At 41.6% G+C, this 20,624-nt stretch overlaps 1 protein-coding gene across 1 annotated transcript in view; it reads left to right on the top strand.

Moving 5' to 3' along the window:
* LOC126243082 (serine/threonine-protein phosphatase 6 regulatory ankyrin repeat subunit A-like) overlaps positions 1-20,624 on the top strand; it is a 281,386-nt gene that overhangs the window by 51,686 nt on the left and 209,076 nt on the right. Inside the window, exon 4 of the mRNA XM_049948137.1 lies at positions 12,961-13,257. Within this exon, the coding sequence (XP_049804094.1) occupies positions 12,961-13,257 (297 nt within the window). The remainder of the gene's footprint in view (positions 1-12,960; positions 13,258-20,624) is intronic.

Below are 20,624 nucleotides of genomic sequence, written 5' to 3'. Positions count from 1 at the left end.
TGAAACATTCCCATTGCGCACTGTATTTTTCTGAAATTGACACATTCTCTGTTAGATTTCCAGTTCTCCATTTGATTATCTTCAAAACAAAGCCTCACAGTGACTGACTCTTGGTCTGTGTTATCTGCCAGAGAGCATTGAGGGAAGTGAGTCCTGAGGAGCATATCCAGTATCTCACTCACTGCCCTTGTATACCCACCATCCTTCTTCCTTAGAGTACCTCCTGGATCAGTTGGTATTCTAGTGAGGACCACCTGAACAAGCTCCATCTTCTGGAAAGTTATGTTGACCGTTGGATATCCCCATTTGATAACTGTCATCTATAAAACCAAGACTGCAGTATTAAAGGTCTGTTTCCTTATTTCTTGCCTCAACTTTTTCTGTATCCGATTATCTTCAGAAGTGGCAGTGTTAGCCTCTTCCCCCATGACCACATAAATAGTTGTTGGTTTCTCGTAACTTGTTTTTCATCATGTGTGTGCTACAACAGTGTCATGGTTCGTTCTTACACTGCTCCCTTCTTCCAATTGTCACACTGAAAGGTTTATTAAAGAAGCTGGAAGGTACTGTGCTACCACTCGGTGGCTTCTCCCATCATGCACTGCTGTTCGCAGTCTGGCCTCAGCAACCAGAGAATGGTCATGTGTGCATGAGTTGCATTAATGTGAGAGTGTATGTGTATGTTGTCTATTTCCGATGAAGGCCTTGTTGGCTGAAAGCTTACTTTCTGACAGATATTTTGTTGTGCCTATCCATGACTAAGCGTCTCCATTATATGGTGAGTAGCAGCTACCCCTTCATAATATTGTCATATTCCATTCTGAATTTCCATTGTTTGATATGTTCAATTTAGTTATGATTACTACCCTTATAAGTCAAAAGGCTATAGGTGGCAGTAAAAAAGTGAGTGTATGGGATAATTTAGTATAAAAGTGTATGAAAATAGTTCTACACCTACATCTATGTGATTACTCTGCAGTTCTCAGTTAAGTGCCTGACAGAGAATACATCGAACCACCTCTGAGCTACTTCTCCACTGTTCCACTCTTGAACAGGACTCAGGAAAAATGAATACTTAAATCTTTCCGTGTGAGCTCTGATTTCTCTTATTTTATTATGGTAATCATTTGTCCCTAGGTGGGCGCAACAAAATATTTTCACACTCTGAGGAGAAAGTTCATGACTGAAACTTCACGAGAATTGTGATCAAGCAGTGAAAAATGCCTTTGTTTGAATGACTGCCACCCCACTTCGTGTATTATATCCAAGGCACTCTCTACACTGTTTCAAAAATAGTACAAAACAAGCTGTCCTTCTTTGAACTTTTTCTATGTTCTCAGTCAGCCCTATCTGATGCAGACCCATGTCTCACAACAGTCCTTCAGAAGAGGGCGGACAGGCATAGTGTAAGCAGTCTCTTTGGTAAACATGTTATATTTTCTAAGTGTTTTGCCAGTTAATCACAGTCTTTGGTTTACTTTCCCCATAAAAATATCTATGTGATTTTTCCAATTTAAGTTATTCATAACTGTAATCAATAAGTATTTAGTTGAGTTTACAGCCTTTAGACTTGTGTGATGTATCATGTAACTGAAATTTAGCAGATTCTTTCTAGTGCTCATGCAAATGATTTCTCATTTTTCATGCCACTTTTTGCACCATACAGATATCTTGTCTAAATCATTTTGCAATTTTTTTGACCATCTTATGACTTTACATGATTGTAAATGACAGTATCACCTGCAAGTAATCCAAGGGGAGTCAGATTGTCTCCTAAATCATTTATGTAGATAAGGAACAACAGAGTGCCTGTAACACTACCTTGAGGAATGCCAAATGTTACTTGTATTTTACTTGATGACTTTCCATCAATTATTAAAACCTGACACACAACTGAGACGATAATATATAGGCACGCAATTAATTAGAAGTTACTTGTGAGGAATAGTATCAAAAGTCTTCTGGAGACGTAAAAATATGGTATAAATTTTGTGCCCCCTATCAATAGCACTCATTACTTTGTGAGAATAAAGAGCTAGTAGTGTTTCACTATAACAATATTTGCTGTATATGTGTTGGCTGTTTGTCAATAAATCATTTTCTTTGAGGCAATTCATAATGTTTGAGCACAGTGTTTGTTCCAAAATCCCTCTGAAAATCGACGTTAGTGATATGGGTCTGTAATTCATTGGAATACTCCTATTTCCTTTCTTGGATATTGGTGTTACTTGTGCAACTTTCCAGTCTTTCGGTGCAGGTCTTACTATGAGGGAGTGGTTGCATATGATTGCTAAGTGTGGAGCTACTGTATCAGAATACTTTGAAAGGAACCTGACTGGTATACAATCTGGTCTGCAAGCCTAGCCTTTTGTAAGTGTTTTAAGCTGCTTCACTACGGCAAAGATATCTTCCTCTAAGCTAATCATGTTGGCAGATGTTCTTGGTCGAATTCTGGAGTATTTACTTTGTCTTTGTTTCTGATGGAATTTTGACAAACCATGCTTAGTAACTCTGTTTGAGTGCGACTCTCAACAACATCACCATTGTTATCATGCAGTGAAGTTATTGGTTGCATCCTGTCATTGGCACTTTATATACGACCAGAACCTCTTTGGATCATCTGCCAAATTTCGAGACAGAGTTTCATTGTGGAAACAATTAAAAGCATCTCACATTGAAATTCATGCTAAATTCAAGCTTCTGTAAAACTTCATCAATTTTGAGGTGTTTGCATTCTTTTAAATTTGGCACACTTTTTTCATTTCTTCTGGAATAGTGTTCTGACTTGTTTTGTGTACGATGGAGAATCAGTAACATCCCTCGTTAATTTATTTGGTATATATCTCTTAATCACCATTGATAGTATTTCTTTGAATATAAACCACATGTGCCGTGCACATACATAGTCAGATTGAAAGGAGTGGATATTGTCTCTTAGGAAGTCCAGCTACAACAACCTTGTGGTCACTAATCCCTGTATCTGTCCTCATGCTACTTATTTGATCAGGATTATTCATTGCTAAGTGGTCAAGCATGTTTTGGCAACCATTTACTTTTCACAATATAAAGAAGATTGAAAAACATTATAGCAAAAGATTCCTGGAAAAATAGGAGGGTGTCTTCCCAGAGTGATCAAAATTAGGAACAGAAAAAATTATATATTGTACTTATAAGAGAAGCTGATGTGGAAGGTATAGATAGTCAAATTACCAACAAAAACATGGGTTAGCCTATGAAACTTCTTCGACAGAAACCTAGAATTTTTTCATACTTATCTGTGTGTGCCTGTCTTTTCTGCTGCTTGGTAAGCACAAACTGTTCTGCATTTTGATTGCAGTCATGGGAATTTTCTTTACAGCCATTTCTTACATGATGTATTATCACTAGATGTATCCTGTTTATTAATAGCAGCATGAGATATTGTTTAAAATCTGAGTCCCTATGCAGACTGATAAAATAGGTCCACATTGAATAACAAAGAGAGAAATTAAAATATGACAGTTAACTCTAATATAGTGTCATGAATGTTAGTTGTAGAATCCTATTTTAAAATTAATGAAACTGCAAAATTTTTTATTGAAATTGTGCCTATTTCCTTGCCTGTACCCTATGAAAATTTGGACTTAATATAATTAGTTTTCCAAGGTACTGGATGTGGAACGTTATAAAATGAATTTTTCAGTTTGAAGTAGATCATGCACTGATATGAAATATCCTGGTTGATTGAAACACTGTGCAGGACTGAGACTTAAATTCAGAACCTTTGCCTTTCACAGGCTTTTGGATCACAATGGACTTTTTTGCTTCCCATACTTGTTACTCAGGAACAATGAAATGGGGTGCAGGGGAAGTGAAATATTTAAGACATATTAATGCATTATTAAAAAGCATAGTGAAAATCATAGACATGTAAACAACATACTTGATCTTAGAGCACTAGGTAAAGCTAACATTGCAATGAAACAATACTATGAGAAGGAAAGTGGAATGCTATTAAGTCACACCTATTATGATGCTATAGTGAAAAAAAATCTGTCAATTATTGGAATATTGCAGCACAGTGATAAAATTTTGCACAAGCCACCATTGCTTTTCTGTAGTTACCCCTTTTCCTACACCAGTCCTTTTCCTTCATCCATCTTCCTATCCCTTGAACCCTTCTGCCAAAAGAAGGAACCACTGGTTCCAAAAGCTTGCACATTTCCTTAACTTTGGTATGTTTTTTCTCCAGCTGCTGCTGTTTGGTCAGTAAATTTTTTATATACCAAATTTTATTATATGGAGTACGTATATAGATGTAGATGTGGATATTGTAGTGCGGGAATGTTTCCTTACCTTACTTGTAATTTGATTACAAAATAGGGGAGCAAGGCATGATAGGTGCTGCACAAAGAAAATGTTCACATGTGGTGAAGGAACACATCTAATCACCGACTATTCAACTACAAAGAACACATGAAATAGTCTCAAAATTCATAAGTTCTGGACAAAGTCATTTGCTGACATCTGGAAAGTTGTGTGGTGCAGTAGAAAAGGTGGACACCAAGCAAGGTGGCAGTCTCATCCCCAAGTTTGAGCAACACAACAATATTCTGATGTGAGGCACAGAATTAATTTAGCAGAAGATGTGGCATGAAACACCATTTACATGCCCAGCTGCATGGCAGGAATAGAGACAATGTGATGCGGGTGTCTCTCAAAATTCCACAGTATGCGTCGCCACATGGCTTGACCATAGCAGTGTTGGTGCAGAGCAGGATGTTGACACCGTGAGGAGAATATGGAAACTGGTCAAGGCTAGGTCAATGGGAATCTCGCTATGAACCACGCTGTTGATCTGTACTGGTAGCCAGCAAATGTAGTGCAGAAACAACAAAACAAACATGCCAAATTAAAACAGACACAGAATCCCCAAGATTGGCGATCTTTTACAAAAGCTCGAAATTTAGCGCGGACTTCAATGCGAGATGCCTATAACAGTTCCCACAACAAAATGTTGTCTTGAAACCTGGCAGAAAATCCAAAGAGATTCTGGTCATATGTGAAGTATGTTAGCGGCAAGAAACAATCGATGCCTTCTCTGTGCGATAGCAATGGAGATACTATCGAAGACAGTGCTGCCAAAGCAGAGTTACTAAACACAGTCTTCCAAAATGCCTTCACAAAAGAAGACAAAGTAAATAAAGTAAATATTGCAGAACTCGAATCAAGAACAGCTGCCAACATGAGTAATGTAGAAGTAAATGTCCTCTGAGTACTGAAGCAACTTAAATCACTTAATAAAAGCAACTCTTGTGGTCCAGACTGTATACCAATTAGGTTCATTTCGGAGTATGCTGATGCATTAGCTCCATACTTAACAATCATATACGACCGTTCGCTCAACGAAAGATCCATACCCAAAGACTGGAAAGTTGCAGAGGTCACACCAATAGTCAAGAAAGGTAGTATGAGTAATCCACTTAATTACAGGCCCATATCGTTAATGTCGATATGTAGCAGGATTTTAGAACATATATTGTGTTCGAACATAATGAATTACCTCGAAGATAATGGTCTATTGATACACAGTCAACATGGGTTTAGAAAACATCGTTCCTGTGAAACACAACTAGCTCTTTATTCACATGAAGTGTTGAGTGCTATTGACAAAGGACCTCAGATTGATTCCATATTTCTGGAAGGCTTTTGACACTGTACCACACAAGCGGCTTGTAGTGAAATTGTGTGCTAATGGAATATCATCTCAGTTATGTGACTGGATTTGTGATTTCCTGTCAGAGAGGTCACAGTTCTTAGTAATTGATGGAAAGTCATCGAGTAAAACAGAAGTGATTTCCGGTGTTCCCCAAGGTAGTGTTATAGGCCCTTTGCTGTTCCTTATCTATATAAACGATTTGGTAGACAATCTGAGCCGCCGTCTTTGGTTGTTTTCAGATGACGCTGTCATTTATCCACTAATAAACTCTTCAGAAGATCTAAACAAACTGCAAAATGTTTTAGAAAAAAATATCTGAATGGTGCAAAAAGTGGCAGTTGACCCTGAATAACGAAAAGTGTGAGGTCATCCACATGAGTGCTAAAAGGAACTCGTTAAACTTCGGTTGCACGATAAATCAGTCTAATCTAAAAGCTGTAAATTCAACTAAATGCCTAGGTATTACAATTATGAACAACTTAAATTGGAAGGAAGACATAGAAAATATTGTGGGGAAGGCTAACCAAAGATTGTGTTTTATTGGCAGGACACTTAGAAAATGTAACAGACATACTAAGGAGACTGCCTACACTATGCTTGTCCATCCTCTTTTAGAATACTGCTGCGCAGTGTGGGATCCTTACCAGATAGGACTGATGGAGTACATTGAGAAAGTTTGAAGCAAGGCAGCATGTTTTGTATAATCCCGAAATATGCGAGAGAGTGTCACAGAAATGATATAGGATTTGGGCTGGAAATCATTAAAAGAAAGGCGTTTTTCATTGTGACGGAATCTTCTCATGAAATTCCAATCACCAACTCTCTCCTCTGAACGCGAAAGCATTTTGTTGACACCGACCTACTTAGGGAGAAAAGATCACCACGATAAAATAAGGGAAATCAGAACTCAAATGGTAAGATATAGGTGTTCATTCTGTCCGGGCGCTATACGAGATTGGAATAATAGAGAAATGTGAAGGTGGTTTGATGAACCCTCTGCCAGGCACTTAAATGTGATTTGCAGAGTATCCATGTAGATGCAGATGTAGATGCATAAGTACCTGGTCACATGGCAGGATCAATAGCTTGGGGCAGAAGAAACAAGTGAACGGAAAAACTTGCTGCCTTGTAAGCTAGGAACTGCTGAAACAGATGTGCAACAAAAGGCTTCTACAAAGTTCCGCCATCACCCTCTGCATGAGGGGAGCATGGGTTGTGAGTAAGGTGGCGATGGTGAAGGCTGGTACCAGTGGGAGGCAGCATCTTATACCTGTGGTGAGGATGTGGGCGATGGGATCAAGACTGCAGTTGCCAGTCATGTGATGAGGGCAGGTGCTGGACTTGAGGGTGCCAAGTGTGAAGTGTGAAGTGGGTGGAGCATCACTGCTGGGTGGCAGCATGGAGAGGTTGTCAGCCTGGTGGGCCGTTTGACAGCTGAAAGTGCACGTGCTGGGCACTGTGAGTCTGAATTGCCAGTGCCTCCAGTGTGAGGGTGGGCGGTGGCAGCTGTGGGGTGCACTGCTGGGAGCGCAAAAAATAACACTGTTGTGGAAGTGGTTGACACTGTGATGCAGTGTTGGTGCCATAGCTGGCTGTTGACAGCGGCAGAGGGGAATTCGCTTTATCAGCGATTGGTGGTATGGAGGGAGGGGGTGTGGGCATCCTCTGCATCAGGGAGACTGGTGCCTTTGTTGTCAATGGCTGGTGAGATATGGTGGCACCATCATTGCATGGTAGGATTCCCATGGTTTCCTCAATTGTAGTGTGACAGGCCTATGCCAAAAGACTTCGGCGGTTGGGGTGCTTGGCAGCATAGGTGGTGGCAGCAGCATAGTTTTAATGAGGATGATGGTAGGGCTGAATGGTATGGGATCTGGCAGCATAGTGAGCCTAAGTCTTTCGATGGAAATGCTGGTAGGGGTGTTGTGGAGTTGAAATGTAAATATCTTGGAGTCCTACTTCAGAACCCTGTGGGGGCTGGAAGTTGTGTGGGTAAAGTGGGGGCTGGTGAGTGTCGATGCGTAACATAAAGTGTGTGCATGGTGTGAGGTCACCATGAATGAATCCCCTGCATTCCTCATGGTTGGGGGTGGGGGGGAGGGGTGGGAGGAAGGGTTGCAGGTGAGCCATGCAGTACTGCAGGATGGTGATGAACTCAGTGATGATGTCATCTGCAGGTAGGTGGGCGGGCTCCAGGAAGTCAGCTGGGACAGCGAGTGGCTGGCTGTAAACAAGTTCAGTGGCAGACATCCCAAGGTAGGCAAGCAATATTGAGGCTGAGGAGTACCAGGGGCAGGGCAGCGGTCCATCACTTGCTATGGCAGGTGAGAGAGGCCGTCAAGGTACGATGGAACCGTTCCACCATGCCATTGGTGGACAGGTGGCAGCTCCATGTTTGGTGGAAACCAATGCCATAGAGGTCTGTTAGCATGTGATAAAGGGCAGATGTAAACTGGTATCTGCAGTCCACAGTGACAGCTGAAACAGGCGATCCATTTGGAGACGAAGGTGGTGGCTACCGTGGCGACAGTTATGTCAGGAATTGGTGTTGTCTCAGGCCAGTGGGGGAACCTGTCCACCATGGTGAGGAGGTAGCGGCAGCCATCAGAGGAAGGTAGAGGACTGATGAAGTCCATGTAAATGTGGGCATAGCAATGTGTGAAATCTAGGTAGGCAGCGATGGGGTCGTTTATGTGGCAGCTAACCTTGATGTGCTGACAGGCGAGGCAGGTGCCATCCCAGTTCCTGCATTCCCTCTGAATACCTGGCCACATGAAATGTTCCATCACCAGAGTGGCAGATGTGTGCACGTTGGGGTGCACCAGGTTATGTAAATGGTCGAATGCGGCCTTGTGGAAGGCGCTGCGCAGGAACAGGCACAGTGAGCTGGTGGATACGTTGCACCTCAGATACTGTTGTCTGAGCCAGGAGCTGGCACACATTGAAGGCAGAGTGCAGTGACGTCATCCAGACACGAGGGGGCAAATTCCGAGTCGTGCTCCTGGACAGTGCTAATGCCTCAAGATGAAAGTGCAGGTGTGGGTGAGGCAGTCAGTGATGACATTGTCAATTCTGGCAATGTGATGTATGTTGGTAGTAAATTCGGGATTGAATGACAACTGCCAGGATTGATGGCAACACTGGTTGAAGTTCTTTGCAAGGGCCTACATTATGGGCTTGTTCGGTGAAGACTATGAAGTGACATGCCTAAAAGTATTTGCCTCATAGATTGCAAGTATACTGTGTTGCATGCGCTCCAGCATCATTGAGTGGCAGAGAGCTTGCTGGAGAAGAAAGTAAGTGGCTGCCAGATGTCACCAACATATTGCTGCGGGACAGTCCATCGGCTGTCCAGCTGGTGTCGACCACGACGGCAAGTGGGGTGGAAATGGTGAGCAGAGTAGCATCCTCAAAGTCATGCGTAGCAGCAGAGAAGCTGTCTTCTATTTTATTCATTCACGGCACTGGCTTGTGGTGGTGTGTAGCTTCTGCGTAACAGTGGCATTTGTCAGATGGTGGCAGGAGAAGTTTAACATGCCGTGGAAGTGACAAAGGTCTTTATATGTCTCTGGGCTCGGGAAATTGAGTATGGCTTGTACTTTGATGACAGGGGACGTTAGCTGACGGGGGAGATGACAAGGTCCAGGAATACCACCTTGCTGGTACCAAGAATGCACTTTACAGTTTTGACTATGATGCCAGCATCCTGGAGGCACTTGAAAATACCGCAGAGGTGTTCATGGTGTCCCTTGGGCATCACAGAAAACACGAGTATGTCATCAAAGTAGGCAAAACAGCAGGGCAAGCCATGCAATGTGCTGCCCAAGAAACACTGTCACATTTGGGTGCCATTATGGAGGCCGAAGGTCGTACACGCATCCTTGTAGAGTGCAAGTGGCATGATGATGGTGACCTTCTGGATGTACTTGTATGTCTGCATGAGAGCCTCGTGCAGTCATTTGTGCTGAAACTTGTAGCTTGGGCTAGCGCATTATTTTAGCTGCTTAAGAACAGCACTGGGTATCAGTCAGGTATGGTGGGGTTTTTTACCTTCTGGTAATCACTCCTTGGGTACAGGAGTCTTCCTTCTTCTTGACAAAGTGAAGAGCAGATGCCCACGGGCTCTTCAATGGGTGCAGCACACCGGCAGTGAGCGGCCTGTCAAACTCGATCTTGGCGATGCTGAGTCTGTGCAGTGGTAGGTGCCATGGCCGGCAGAAGACGGGTGGTCCAGGAGTGGTGTCAGTGGACAGTTGATTGGTGGACCTTTTGAGGGGCGCTGGATGGGCATGTGAGAGCAGGAAATTGTGCCTTTAGGTCGGCATAGGGGCTGGAATATGCCACCTGCTTAGTGAGTGTGTGTGTGTGTGTGTGTGTGTGTGTGTGTGTGTGTGTGTGTGAATTTCTAAGTGGCCAAACAGCTGAGGTCATCGGTCCCTAGACTTAAACTAACTTATGCTAAGAACAACACACATACCCATGCACAAGGGAGGGAGGCCTTGAACCTCCGGCAGGAGAGGCTGCACAATTCGTGACATGGCATCTCAAACCACGTGGCCACTCCACGCGGCCTGCTTCACATCTAAAAGAACAGCGAAATGAGTGGTGCACTTTGTTAAGCTTCCTGTCACTGTCAATGAGGTGTCAGCATGCAACGTCAGTGAGCAGGCAGTAGTGTCCAATGAAGTCTGCAGCGATAATGGGGTCAGTGATTGTGAAGGTCTAGGGGAGGTCCCGTTGGAGGCCGAGATCAAGGTCATGGTGATGTATGCCATAGGTGGTGATGGTGGTGTTGTTTGCTGCCTTCAGGACGCTAGCTGAGATGGTGCCAGGGTCTTGTACGAGCTGACACAGTAAATTGACAACTTGGAGAAGCTGTTGATCAGGAATGGCATAGCAGAGCAAACGTCATGGATGAACAGATGCTGGGAAAATGAGCAACAGATGGGTGTGCATAATTGCAGTGACCATTGCTATTTGGGTACCAGGAGCAGGCTCCCTGCAGTACACAGCATCCGGGCTGAAATGCTCATTGTACCAGCAGAGGCTGGCTATGTTGCAAAAAGTGTTTGTAAGTTGGCTAGAGCTGTGGCAGCAGTAGTTATTGTTCCGCCAGTGGCTGGAGCTGTACAGATAGTGGCGACTGGAATCGATGCAGGCCACAGTAGCTTGCACCATTGTCATGTAGGTGCTGAGATGGGTGAGGATGTCATATACCCCCAGTTACTGGCCGCTGGTTGTGGGCTGGTGGGACTGGAGCAGCTGGTACATCATTAATGGTACGTCGAGTGGCAAGGGTGGCTCAAAATGGGGTGGCTGGTGGAGTGACGGCCAGTTGGCTATGCCAGATGGTGGTGGCTCTATCACGTGGTGATGACAGTTGTGGGCAGTGAGGCCAGCATCTTGTGAACATGCTGAGGCTGGCAGCATTGCTGAAGGAGAGCTCAGCGTGTGACGCCATAGCTGTCTGTATCGTGGCCGGGAAGTGAGCTAGCCAGATGTTATGTAGGAAGCTGTCAGAGACCATTTATGGCTCCATCAGGTTTCAGAGAAGGTGCAGGACTTGTGAGGGTTTCTGGTCCCCACATTGCTCAAGGGGAACAAGGGTCAGACGACGTGAGTTCTGTCATGAGGTGGTGCTGGAGTGTCTCATTGGGGGTGGTGTTTGGAGGTAATGAAATGACAATGTGGGCCTCCATCACATAGGCTGACTCAAGCTGGCTGATCACGTAGCAAACTTGGTGGCGTCCTGAGTGATGCCGCTGCTGGTGGAGATGGTGTCTGCCAGGAAAACCACAGGTGCATGTCCCGTAGAGTGAAAAGTGGTAGGTAAGCTGTGGCACAGCATGACAAAATGGTGGCAGCTCTATAGGGCAACAGGTGTCAGCATGTCAAAGCAGGGAGGGACAGTGGTGGGGGTAGCAGAAACAGGGATTGATGCAGGGGTCATTGTGGAGTCTGGTGTTGGTGGCTGGGTTGCCGGTGGTCACATTGCCACATGCAGGTTGGTGTTGCTGCCTTCCAGTTCTGCAAGGTGCATGGTGAGCTTGGTTATGATGTCATGTGGCACCAGAATGGCAGCCGCATGTGGTGAAGTGTCTGTTGGGGTGGAGGGGGAAGCCATTGCTGCCAGGTTGCACAATGGATGGCAAAACATACAAGACAAGTGGCTCATGTTGCGAAACTCTTGTGCCTGTAGCAAGAAAATGGAAGTTGCTGGTGGGGTGTGCATGTGCGCAAAAGTACAACGAGTGCTAACAGAACGAGGCAGCCAACACCAGGTCAAAATAGCAAATTAAGTCGATGGAGTCTGTTGCCAGGTCACCAGTGTAGGAATGTTTCCTTACCTATTTTATAAGTTGATTATGAAATAGTAGAGCAAGGAATGGTAGTCACAGTACAAAGAACAATGTTCACATGTGGTGAAGGAACACATCTAATTACCAACTAGGCAACTACAAAGAAAAACACATAATAGTCTTGAAATTCATAAATTCTGAACAAAGTCTCATGCCGTCGTGGTTGGTGCCAAAAGAGGTGTGGCACAGTAGAAAATGAGAAAGCTGATCAAGGTAACAGTCTTGTCCCTGAGTTTCACCAACGCAACAATATTCCAGTGTGAGGTGTGGAATTAATAGTCTTTGGCAGAAGATGCAGCATGAAGCACGATTTGCACATCCAGCTGCATAGCAGGAGTAGAGACGATGTGGCACATGTGTCTTTCAAAATTTCACAGTACATGTCACCATGTGGTGTGTCTGTAGCAGTGTGGGTGCAGAGAAGGAACTAATGTTGACACCGCGAGTATGGAGACTGGTCGAGGCTAGGTCGGTGGAAGTCTCACTACAGACCGAGCTGTTGTTGTCTACCGGTAGCCAGCGAGTGAAGTATGCAGGAATTTGTCAGATGGCAGGATCAATAGCTTGGGATGGAAGTAACACACAAAAGATAGAAACTCGCTGCATTGGCAGATGGCCATTGTGAACTGGGGACATATGCAGCTTCTAAGACAGCTGTGTGGTGAAAGGTTGCCACAGTAGTATATGTATTTTCTTATGTGATTTTTGGTTTTCAACACAAATTTGCTTGAAAGGAACAGTAGCACATAATTCATTTGAATTTGATATTATGAGAAATGTAATTAATTATCATTCTAGTAATATGAATATTATATGTATGTTATTGTTACAGCATATTTTAGTTTAAGAGCTAAATAAATTTATAATTTCAGTATTAAGTTGAAAGATACTCCTTCCTCTTAGGTTATAGAGTACCTGGTATCAGCTGGTGCTAATGTACATGCCAGAAATGTCCTGGGGGAGACAGCACTTCATGTAGCAGCTCGTTCCTGGTTCTTGGAGACATTCAAATTTTACCAGGATTCAGGTATTCCAATGGATTCACTGGACATTTATGGCAGAACTGTTCTTCACCATGCTGCTGCATCTGAGTCACGAGTAATACTGAAGTACCTGTTGGAAGGAGATTGGGTACCTATTGACTGCAAAGACAGATATGGGCAGACACCACTAATGTTATCTTCAAGCTATCCAAATGCCGTACGTAATTAAGAGTGTCTTCCTTGCTGTGTTTAAATAATTTATTATAATTATTTGAGTATCATTTTAAAATATAGCAGATGTTACTAAAATATCTACTCTAAAAGATATTATGAAGTAATAAGACTGAAAGAAACAAGGAAATGTTGACAACAGTTCTTTATCTTAAAGCAATTTTCTTAGCCACTGGGTGCTAAATTATCAGAGAGAAGAAACATAAAATATGGAGCTCAGATAGAGCTCAGAGCATTATCAGATTTTGTAATATTTCATTGTTGCTGCATTCTTTGATAAACAGCGCTGATATTAGGGAAACAGTGGTATTGGAATTATAGTCACATTTCAAAGTGGTAATATAATTACTTGTTGTTTTAGGAATCCTGTTTAATCGATTTTATTTATAGATTTTAAGGTTTGAGCTTTCCAGCTGTAGCACTCTTAGTAAATTCAGCCCAATATAAACAAGTGTGAATTACAGAAAAGCTGAAAAAATCAAGCTATTCTAACCCCAAAGGTCTGGTTATCACAGCTGAGATTATTGTTGATCCCATGGTGTGATTGAATTCCTGGATGTATTGTATTCTGTTTAACACATTCTGTTCTGCATCATGTCATCAAACAAGCTAGAAACAATTGAATATTCCAAGAACAAAGCAAAAATAATTTAGTGCATTTAAGGCATGAAGCAGATAAACCTGATAAAGCAAATGCTGTTAAATTGCATGGTGACAAGAGATGCTAGGCAGATTTTGTTAAGCCGAAAAAATTGGAAACTAAATTCAGTGGATTCTTCAGAACAGTAGCTGTAAACACAAGTTTAATAGAATAGTTGACCATGCACTGGGTAAATATGCATTCAGTAGTATACTTCATAATGGGAGGGACCCTCTGTGGTATACAGCCATTGTAAAGAAACATCTAAAGAAATAGAGGCTACCACTTAATAGGTGTAAAACAAAGTATAGGACTGTAGATAGAGCAATGCTGAATGAAACACATTTGACTGTCAAAATGGCAATGTATGAAGTCTTCAGTGACTACCGTAGCAGAATATTGTCAAGTGATCTTTCGCAAAACTCAAAGATATTCTGGTGCTATGTGAAGGGTTTTAATAACACCAAAGCATGTCAAGTTCCTAACAAATGAAATCGGAACTGAAAATGAGGATAGCAAAGCAAAAAACGGGAATGGTTAACTCTGTTTTCAAATGTTCCTCTACAAAGGAAAACCTAGGAATATTGTCCCGATTGAACCTGTAGCATTCCAGTCTTATGGTTACCACCCCTGCATTATGTAATACTAGATCAATGCTCTTATATTATCCAGCTGTAGTTAAATTCAATTACTTTTTGATAATAGGAAAAAGGCTTTTAGAAGAATAATAACAACACCAAACAATAGCAGTTACAATACCCTTTGTACCATAAACAATCAAAATCAGATTCACGAAATTAATATATGGAAAATGTTTAGATAAAAGAATAATATATTCTGTTCTCATCATCTGTGAATGGTAGGAATTAAATCTCGAGCCTAATTAACAAAATATAGGTAATTGACCATTTAGCATTGTTAGAATGCTTATTTCTGCCATTTCAATATTAATGTGATTTAATGTGTTTAGAAAATGTCTTAAACTTGTTCTAGCAAAGTAGGGAATATTATAGAGTGTTTGATAATATTGTTAAACTGTTTCATACTATAAATTATGTTTTGCATTATTATAACCAATAGTACATTGTGGGAACAGTATAAATACTCGGCCTCGAGTGTTGTTAGGAGAGTTGAGTGGCGGACCCACTAGAGGACAGATCTCTGTGTACAATTGAGATAAGTTCTTGGTGCATTGTTCAGGTTTGGATTTACAATATAGCAACTCGTATGTTGGATATTGTCTAAAACAGTATATTAGAACAGTGAAGTGATGGATTATTTCGGAGTATTAAACAGTTTGATTTAATATCGCAAAAGTCAGAATGATATGTGACTTTATATTCGTACTTTGTTGAGTATTAGTGTTGAACAATGCAATGGACCTCACACACGCATTTCTATCAAATCACTGCATCTGGACTATTGAATATCGCCAAGTAGTATGTGCTACCATCAGTTAGCTGTAGTAGTAACAACGAGTCTTATTACACCGAAGGCTTATCATGAGCTCATATGATACAGGTTTTGAAGTGAATAAATCTACATACTTACTTTACTTCAATTGTGGCCTACATAATTGTAGTGAAATCCATTATGGTATCCTGTATTTATTGAACAAGCATATTGTAGCTCATGTATGCAGTCGTCGAGGGACACCAAAGGCAAGATATTCACAGGTATTTAAACCATTTTTAACTATTCACTAACTGGTGGGATGTTACACACACTTGTATCACTGGAAAGATAGGTGAACTCAGTACTAGTATCAGTGGTGTTCAGAAACAGCTAAAATCGTTAAAATTGAATAAAGTTCCAGGGCCCAGTGAAATTCCTAGCAGATTTCATCTCTCTCTCTCTCTCTCTCTCTCTCTCTCTCTCTCTCTCTCCCTCGCCTCCCCCCTCTAACTACAGTGTATCATAGGTCCCTTGAACAAAAAGCTGTGCCCAGTTCTTGGAAAAGAGCACAGGTCACATATGTCTACAAGAAGGGTAGTAGAAGTGATCCGCAAAACTACCGTTCAGTATCCTCGACAAAGAATCTTAGAACATATTCTGAGCTGAAACATAATGAGGGGTCTCAAACAGAGTTGTCTCCTCCATGCCAACCAGTATTGATTCTAAAACATCAATCAAATGAAACCCAACTTGCACTTTTCTCACATGGTACATTGAAAGCTTTAGATCAAGGCAGTCAAGTAGATGCAGTATTTCTTGATTTCCAAAAAGCATTTGACTCAGTACCACACCTGTCCTTAATGTCAAAAGTATGGTCAAATGGGTATCAAGTGAAATTTGTGACTCATAGGGAGGACACAGCATGTTATCTTGGATGGAAAGTCATTGCCAGATGTAGAAGTAACTTTGGGTGTACCCCAGGGAAGTGTGTTGGGAACCCTGCTGTTCAAGTTGTATATTGATGACCTCATAGTATTATTAATAGTAACCTCAGACTATTTGTGGAAAATGCAGTTACCTATAATCAAGTGCTGTCTGAAAGAAGTTGCATAAATATTCAGTCAGATCTTGATAAGATTTCAAAGTGGTGCAAAGATTGACAACTTGCTTTAAATTTACAGAATTTTTCACAAAATGAAAAAAAAATGTATTTTCCTATGACTATAATATCAATGAGTCACAGTTGAAATTAGTCAACTCATACAAATACCTTGATGTAAGAATTTATGGGGATATGAAGTGTGATGATCACATAGACTTAGTTGTGGGTAATGTAGGTGGTAGACTTCAGTTTATTGTTAGACTAATGAGGAAGTGCAATCAGTCTACAAAAGTGATTGCTTACAAAATCACTTTGTGACCAATTATAGAATATTTCTGAAGAGTGTGTGGGATCTGTACCAAACAGGACTAACAGGGAATATTGAATGAATGCAGAGAAGGTCAGCACAAATGGTCACAGGTTTGTTTGATCCATGGAAGAGTGTGGCAGATACACCGAAGGAACTGAATTGGAAGACACGTGAATATAGAAGTAAACTATCCCGAGAAAGTCTATTAGGAAAGTTTCAAGAAGTGGCTTTAAATGATGACTGTAGGAATATACTACAATTGCCTATGTTTAGCTCACATAGGGATCGTGAGGATAAGATTAGAATAATAACTGCACACACAGAGGCATTCAAACAATCATTCTTCTCATGTTCAATATGTTAATAGAATGGGAAAAAACCCTAACAACTTGTACAGTGAGATGTATCCTCTGCCATGCACTTCACGGTGTTTGCAGAATATGGATGTAGGTGTAGATGTGTACATAGCATCACTATCATATCAATTACATTTACTTAGACATGCTATGCATACTCCATCAACAATATAACTTTTGTCAAACCAGCAGTTAGACAGATCATAAAATTCACTAGGTTACTTAAAAGTGCCTATGATGGTATTTCAATCAAAGTATCTGTAGCCAGCTCCTGGGGTGGTGCAGTCGTACATGGTACCATAAGTGCTCAAGTGCTTATTTATGTTGCGCTGTCAAAATATTTTTGCAATAGCCACCTGAGGCTCTGTGTTCCACAACAATATTGTGCTTACTCTTAGACTGAACTTTGATAATAAGCAGTTCCTAGTAACAGGCTAATTGTCATATCAGTTCCCTTATCTGTCTACTATGGATTCTTATTTGGAACTGAAGATGGCAGTGATCTGTAGGACATCTTTATCACAAGAGGAATGCATCAGGCAAGTTTTGACACAAGAAGACATTGGCAATGGGAGACTGTCACAGTACTTGAGATGCTTACAGAAGAAGGCTGACACAGATACCTTACCTGTCTTCTGTGTACATTTTGGAGTAGCCGCCTGCTCCTTCAACTGAAAGATATTATAGTATCTCAGACAGATGTGGCCGTGGCGCAGTGGCTGAATTGGCTGATAAGATATTTGATGCAATAATGCCTGTGCTGGTAACTGCAGTGACACCTGTTTTTATGCTCATTTATTGTGATGTTCTGTCTGCCAAAGTTGATTTGTTGATGAAACAGACTGGTGAACCATTGACTCATTTGGATTGCAGCAGAGACAGAGACTGTTACTACAAGAGATCAAGAAGCCGCTTGTCAACTACCTTTTCAATGTCTGGGACAGGCCAACACTCCGTCTGTTGGTACCACAAAAGATTTGGTGACCCCAGACTTATAAATGTACTATACCTTGTGCCCACCCAAATGCCAGCAGCAGTTGGACATAGGCATGTTAACTGATTCCCAAACTATGTCACAGCACCTGTTCATAAGTGACTGCAAGTCAGGACAAAAACATGTGGTGGACACTGGGTTGCACCTTTGTGTATTTCTGCACATGCAGTTACACAGCAAGCAACCACCAACTACTTTCTGCCTGACCGCAATGAATAATTCCACCATACCAGCATACAGTACACTATTGGGAGAACTGGAGATCGGGCTGTGGTGTGACCTAGCATGGGACTTTACAATTGCATATGTGTTGGAACCATAATATAGGCAGATTTTCTAGCATACTACGAACTGTTGCCAGATGTGGCAAATGTGCAGCTTGTTGACCGCAACACCAGCTTAACCAGCTCAGGTTTTCGATAAAACACATCAGTGCAAATGGCTGCAAACCACAAGAGGTGAGCACATGGACTTACTGTGGAAATTCCCAGCAATGACACAAACTCCTGGAATGCTGAAAGAGGTACGTCACAAACAGTGCATTACATAAAAACTACCAATGGCCCACTGGTGTATTGTCACCCCTGATGTTTGGCCCCAGAGCACATAGCCATAACAAAAGCAGAATTCAGCAGTATGTTTTGGGAATGTGTTATGCACCCATTGAGTAGTCCTTTGTCATCCCCACTTCTCTTAGTGCCTAGACTGTGCCAAGGCTTATACTCAGATCCCAATGGCTAAGGCAGACATACCATAGATGGCCACAATCACTCCATTTGCTCGATTCAAGAGTCATTTCATTATATTTTGCCTCCAGAACGCCACACAAACTTGGCAAACGTTTACAGACTCCACATTACTAGGTCTCCCCTTCTGCTTTGCATATCTTGATGTTATTCTAGTTTTTTCAGCCTTGCAGCCTCTAATGTGATGTTTGAACATCAAAACAGTACAGTGTGGTTTTGAAAACCACCAAATGTGTTTTTGATCAGACACAGATTAACTTCCTGTGTCATAAGATCTCATTGTCATGTTCACTACCTTTGCCTGAGAAAGCTGAAACCATCTAGCAAATCACACGACCAAGAACCATTAAGGAATTGCATTGCTTCCTCAGTGTGCTTAATTTATGTTGCCAATTCCTGCCATATGAGGCTGAATTTCAAGAATTCTTAAGATGACACTCAAGTTTGAGGCAGCCAAACAATGCAATGAGGATGCTGCATTACTTGTGCAAGCCAAGCCGAATACACTCTTGGCATTAATGGTTGATGTGAGGTGAGTGGTGCAGTGAGTGGTGCAGCTTTACAACAACTGGGTAATGGCACAGTGGAAATTGTGTGCTTATGACAGAGAACTCCTGACTATTATGAGGCTATTAAATACTTCTGAACACAAATGAAAGCCAAGGAGTTTACCATTTATACCGACCATAAGCCACTTATGTAAGTTTTCTGCCAAAAGAGTATCAGCTGTTTGCCTCAGCAGTACAATCAACTTGTATACATAGCCCAGTTCAGCACAGTTTGTGGTATTCGCCTGCTATAGTTCTTTGTTCATTGACCTTGGTGTTGACATACTGCATTGTTATACTGCCTGGAAAATGGGGGGTGGAAGCTCAACACTGACTACTGTAAATGACGTAGCCGACAGTTGCACATTTGTGTTTCACACTTCATTACTTTCACTGTTCACAACCCCCCAATATTACACAATTATATGGTCAGTTCACTACTGGTAAATGTTGATAAGCCCCATAAATAGGTTGCAGGCAAACATAAACATACTGCTACAATAGTTTGCTGTTGAACATCTATGAGCAGTAAAAACCTAAACACGAAGTTCACATTTCTTGCAGAATAATACGGTACATGTGACACTATTTCTCAAATAAATTGAACAGTCATTGTCATTAATTGTTTTAACACACAGCCTATTTCTGTTACACTTATTCCACTGTTAAGTTGGTGCACTGTTGTTCATTTAACCAAGACAGGTTAAAATATGCCATTGTCAGGCCTCTCTACAAAAATGGGGACACCACAGATGTCAATAATTATCAGCCAGTATCCTTGCTTATAGCATTTTCAAAAATCTTCGAGAAAGTAATGTACCGGTACTCAAGAGTGGTTAGCCATCTCAACAGTAATGGGATCCTTAGTAAATCACAGTTCAGATTTCAAAAATGCTGTTCCACTGAGACAGCAATATACAATTTCACTGTCCACATAATAGTCTTTATATAGTAAAATATCACCAATAGGAATTTTCTGTGACTTTTCCAAAGCATTTGATTGTGTGAACCATGACATTTTGTTACAGAAATTACAATTCTATGGTATAAATGGAATAGCATACCTACAGAACAGGAAGCAAAAAGTTTCCTTATATGGGTCAAGTGATTTAAATAAGTTTTCCACTTCGTCTAACTGGCATGAAATAACATTAGGTGTTCCACAGGGTTCAATCATGGGTCCCCTTCTGTTCTTGATATATGTGAATGACCTCTCTTCCATCTGAAACAGGAAGCTAAACTGACACTGTTTGCTGATGATA

This window comes from Schistocerca nitens, chromosome 1, assembly GCF_023898315.1.
Source record: "Schistocerca nitens isolate TAMUIC-IGC-003100 chromosome 1, iqSchNite1.1, whole genome shotgun sequence".
Classification (NCBI taxonomy): domain Eukaryota; kingdom Metazoa; phylum Arthropoda; class Insecta; order Orthoptera; family Acrididae; genus Schistocerca; species Schistocerca nitens.
This window is presented reverse-complemented; position numbering and strand designations above follow the sequence as displayed.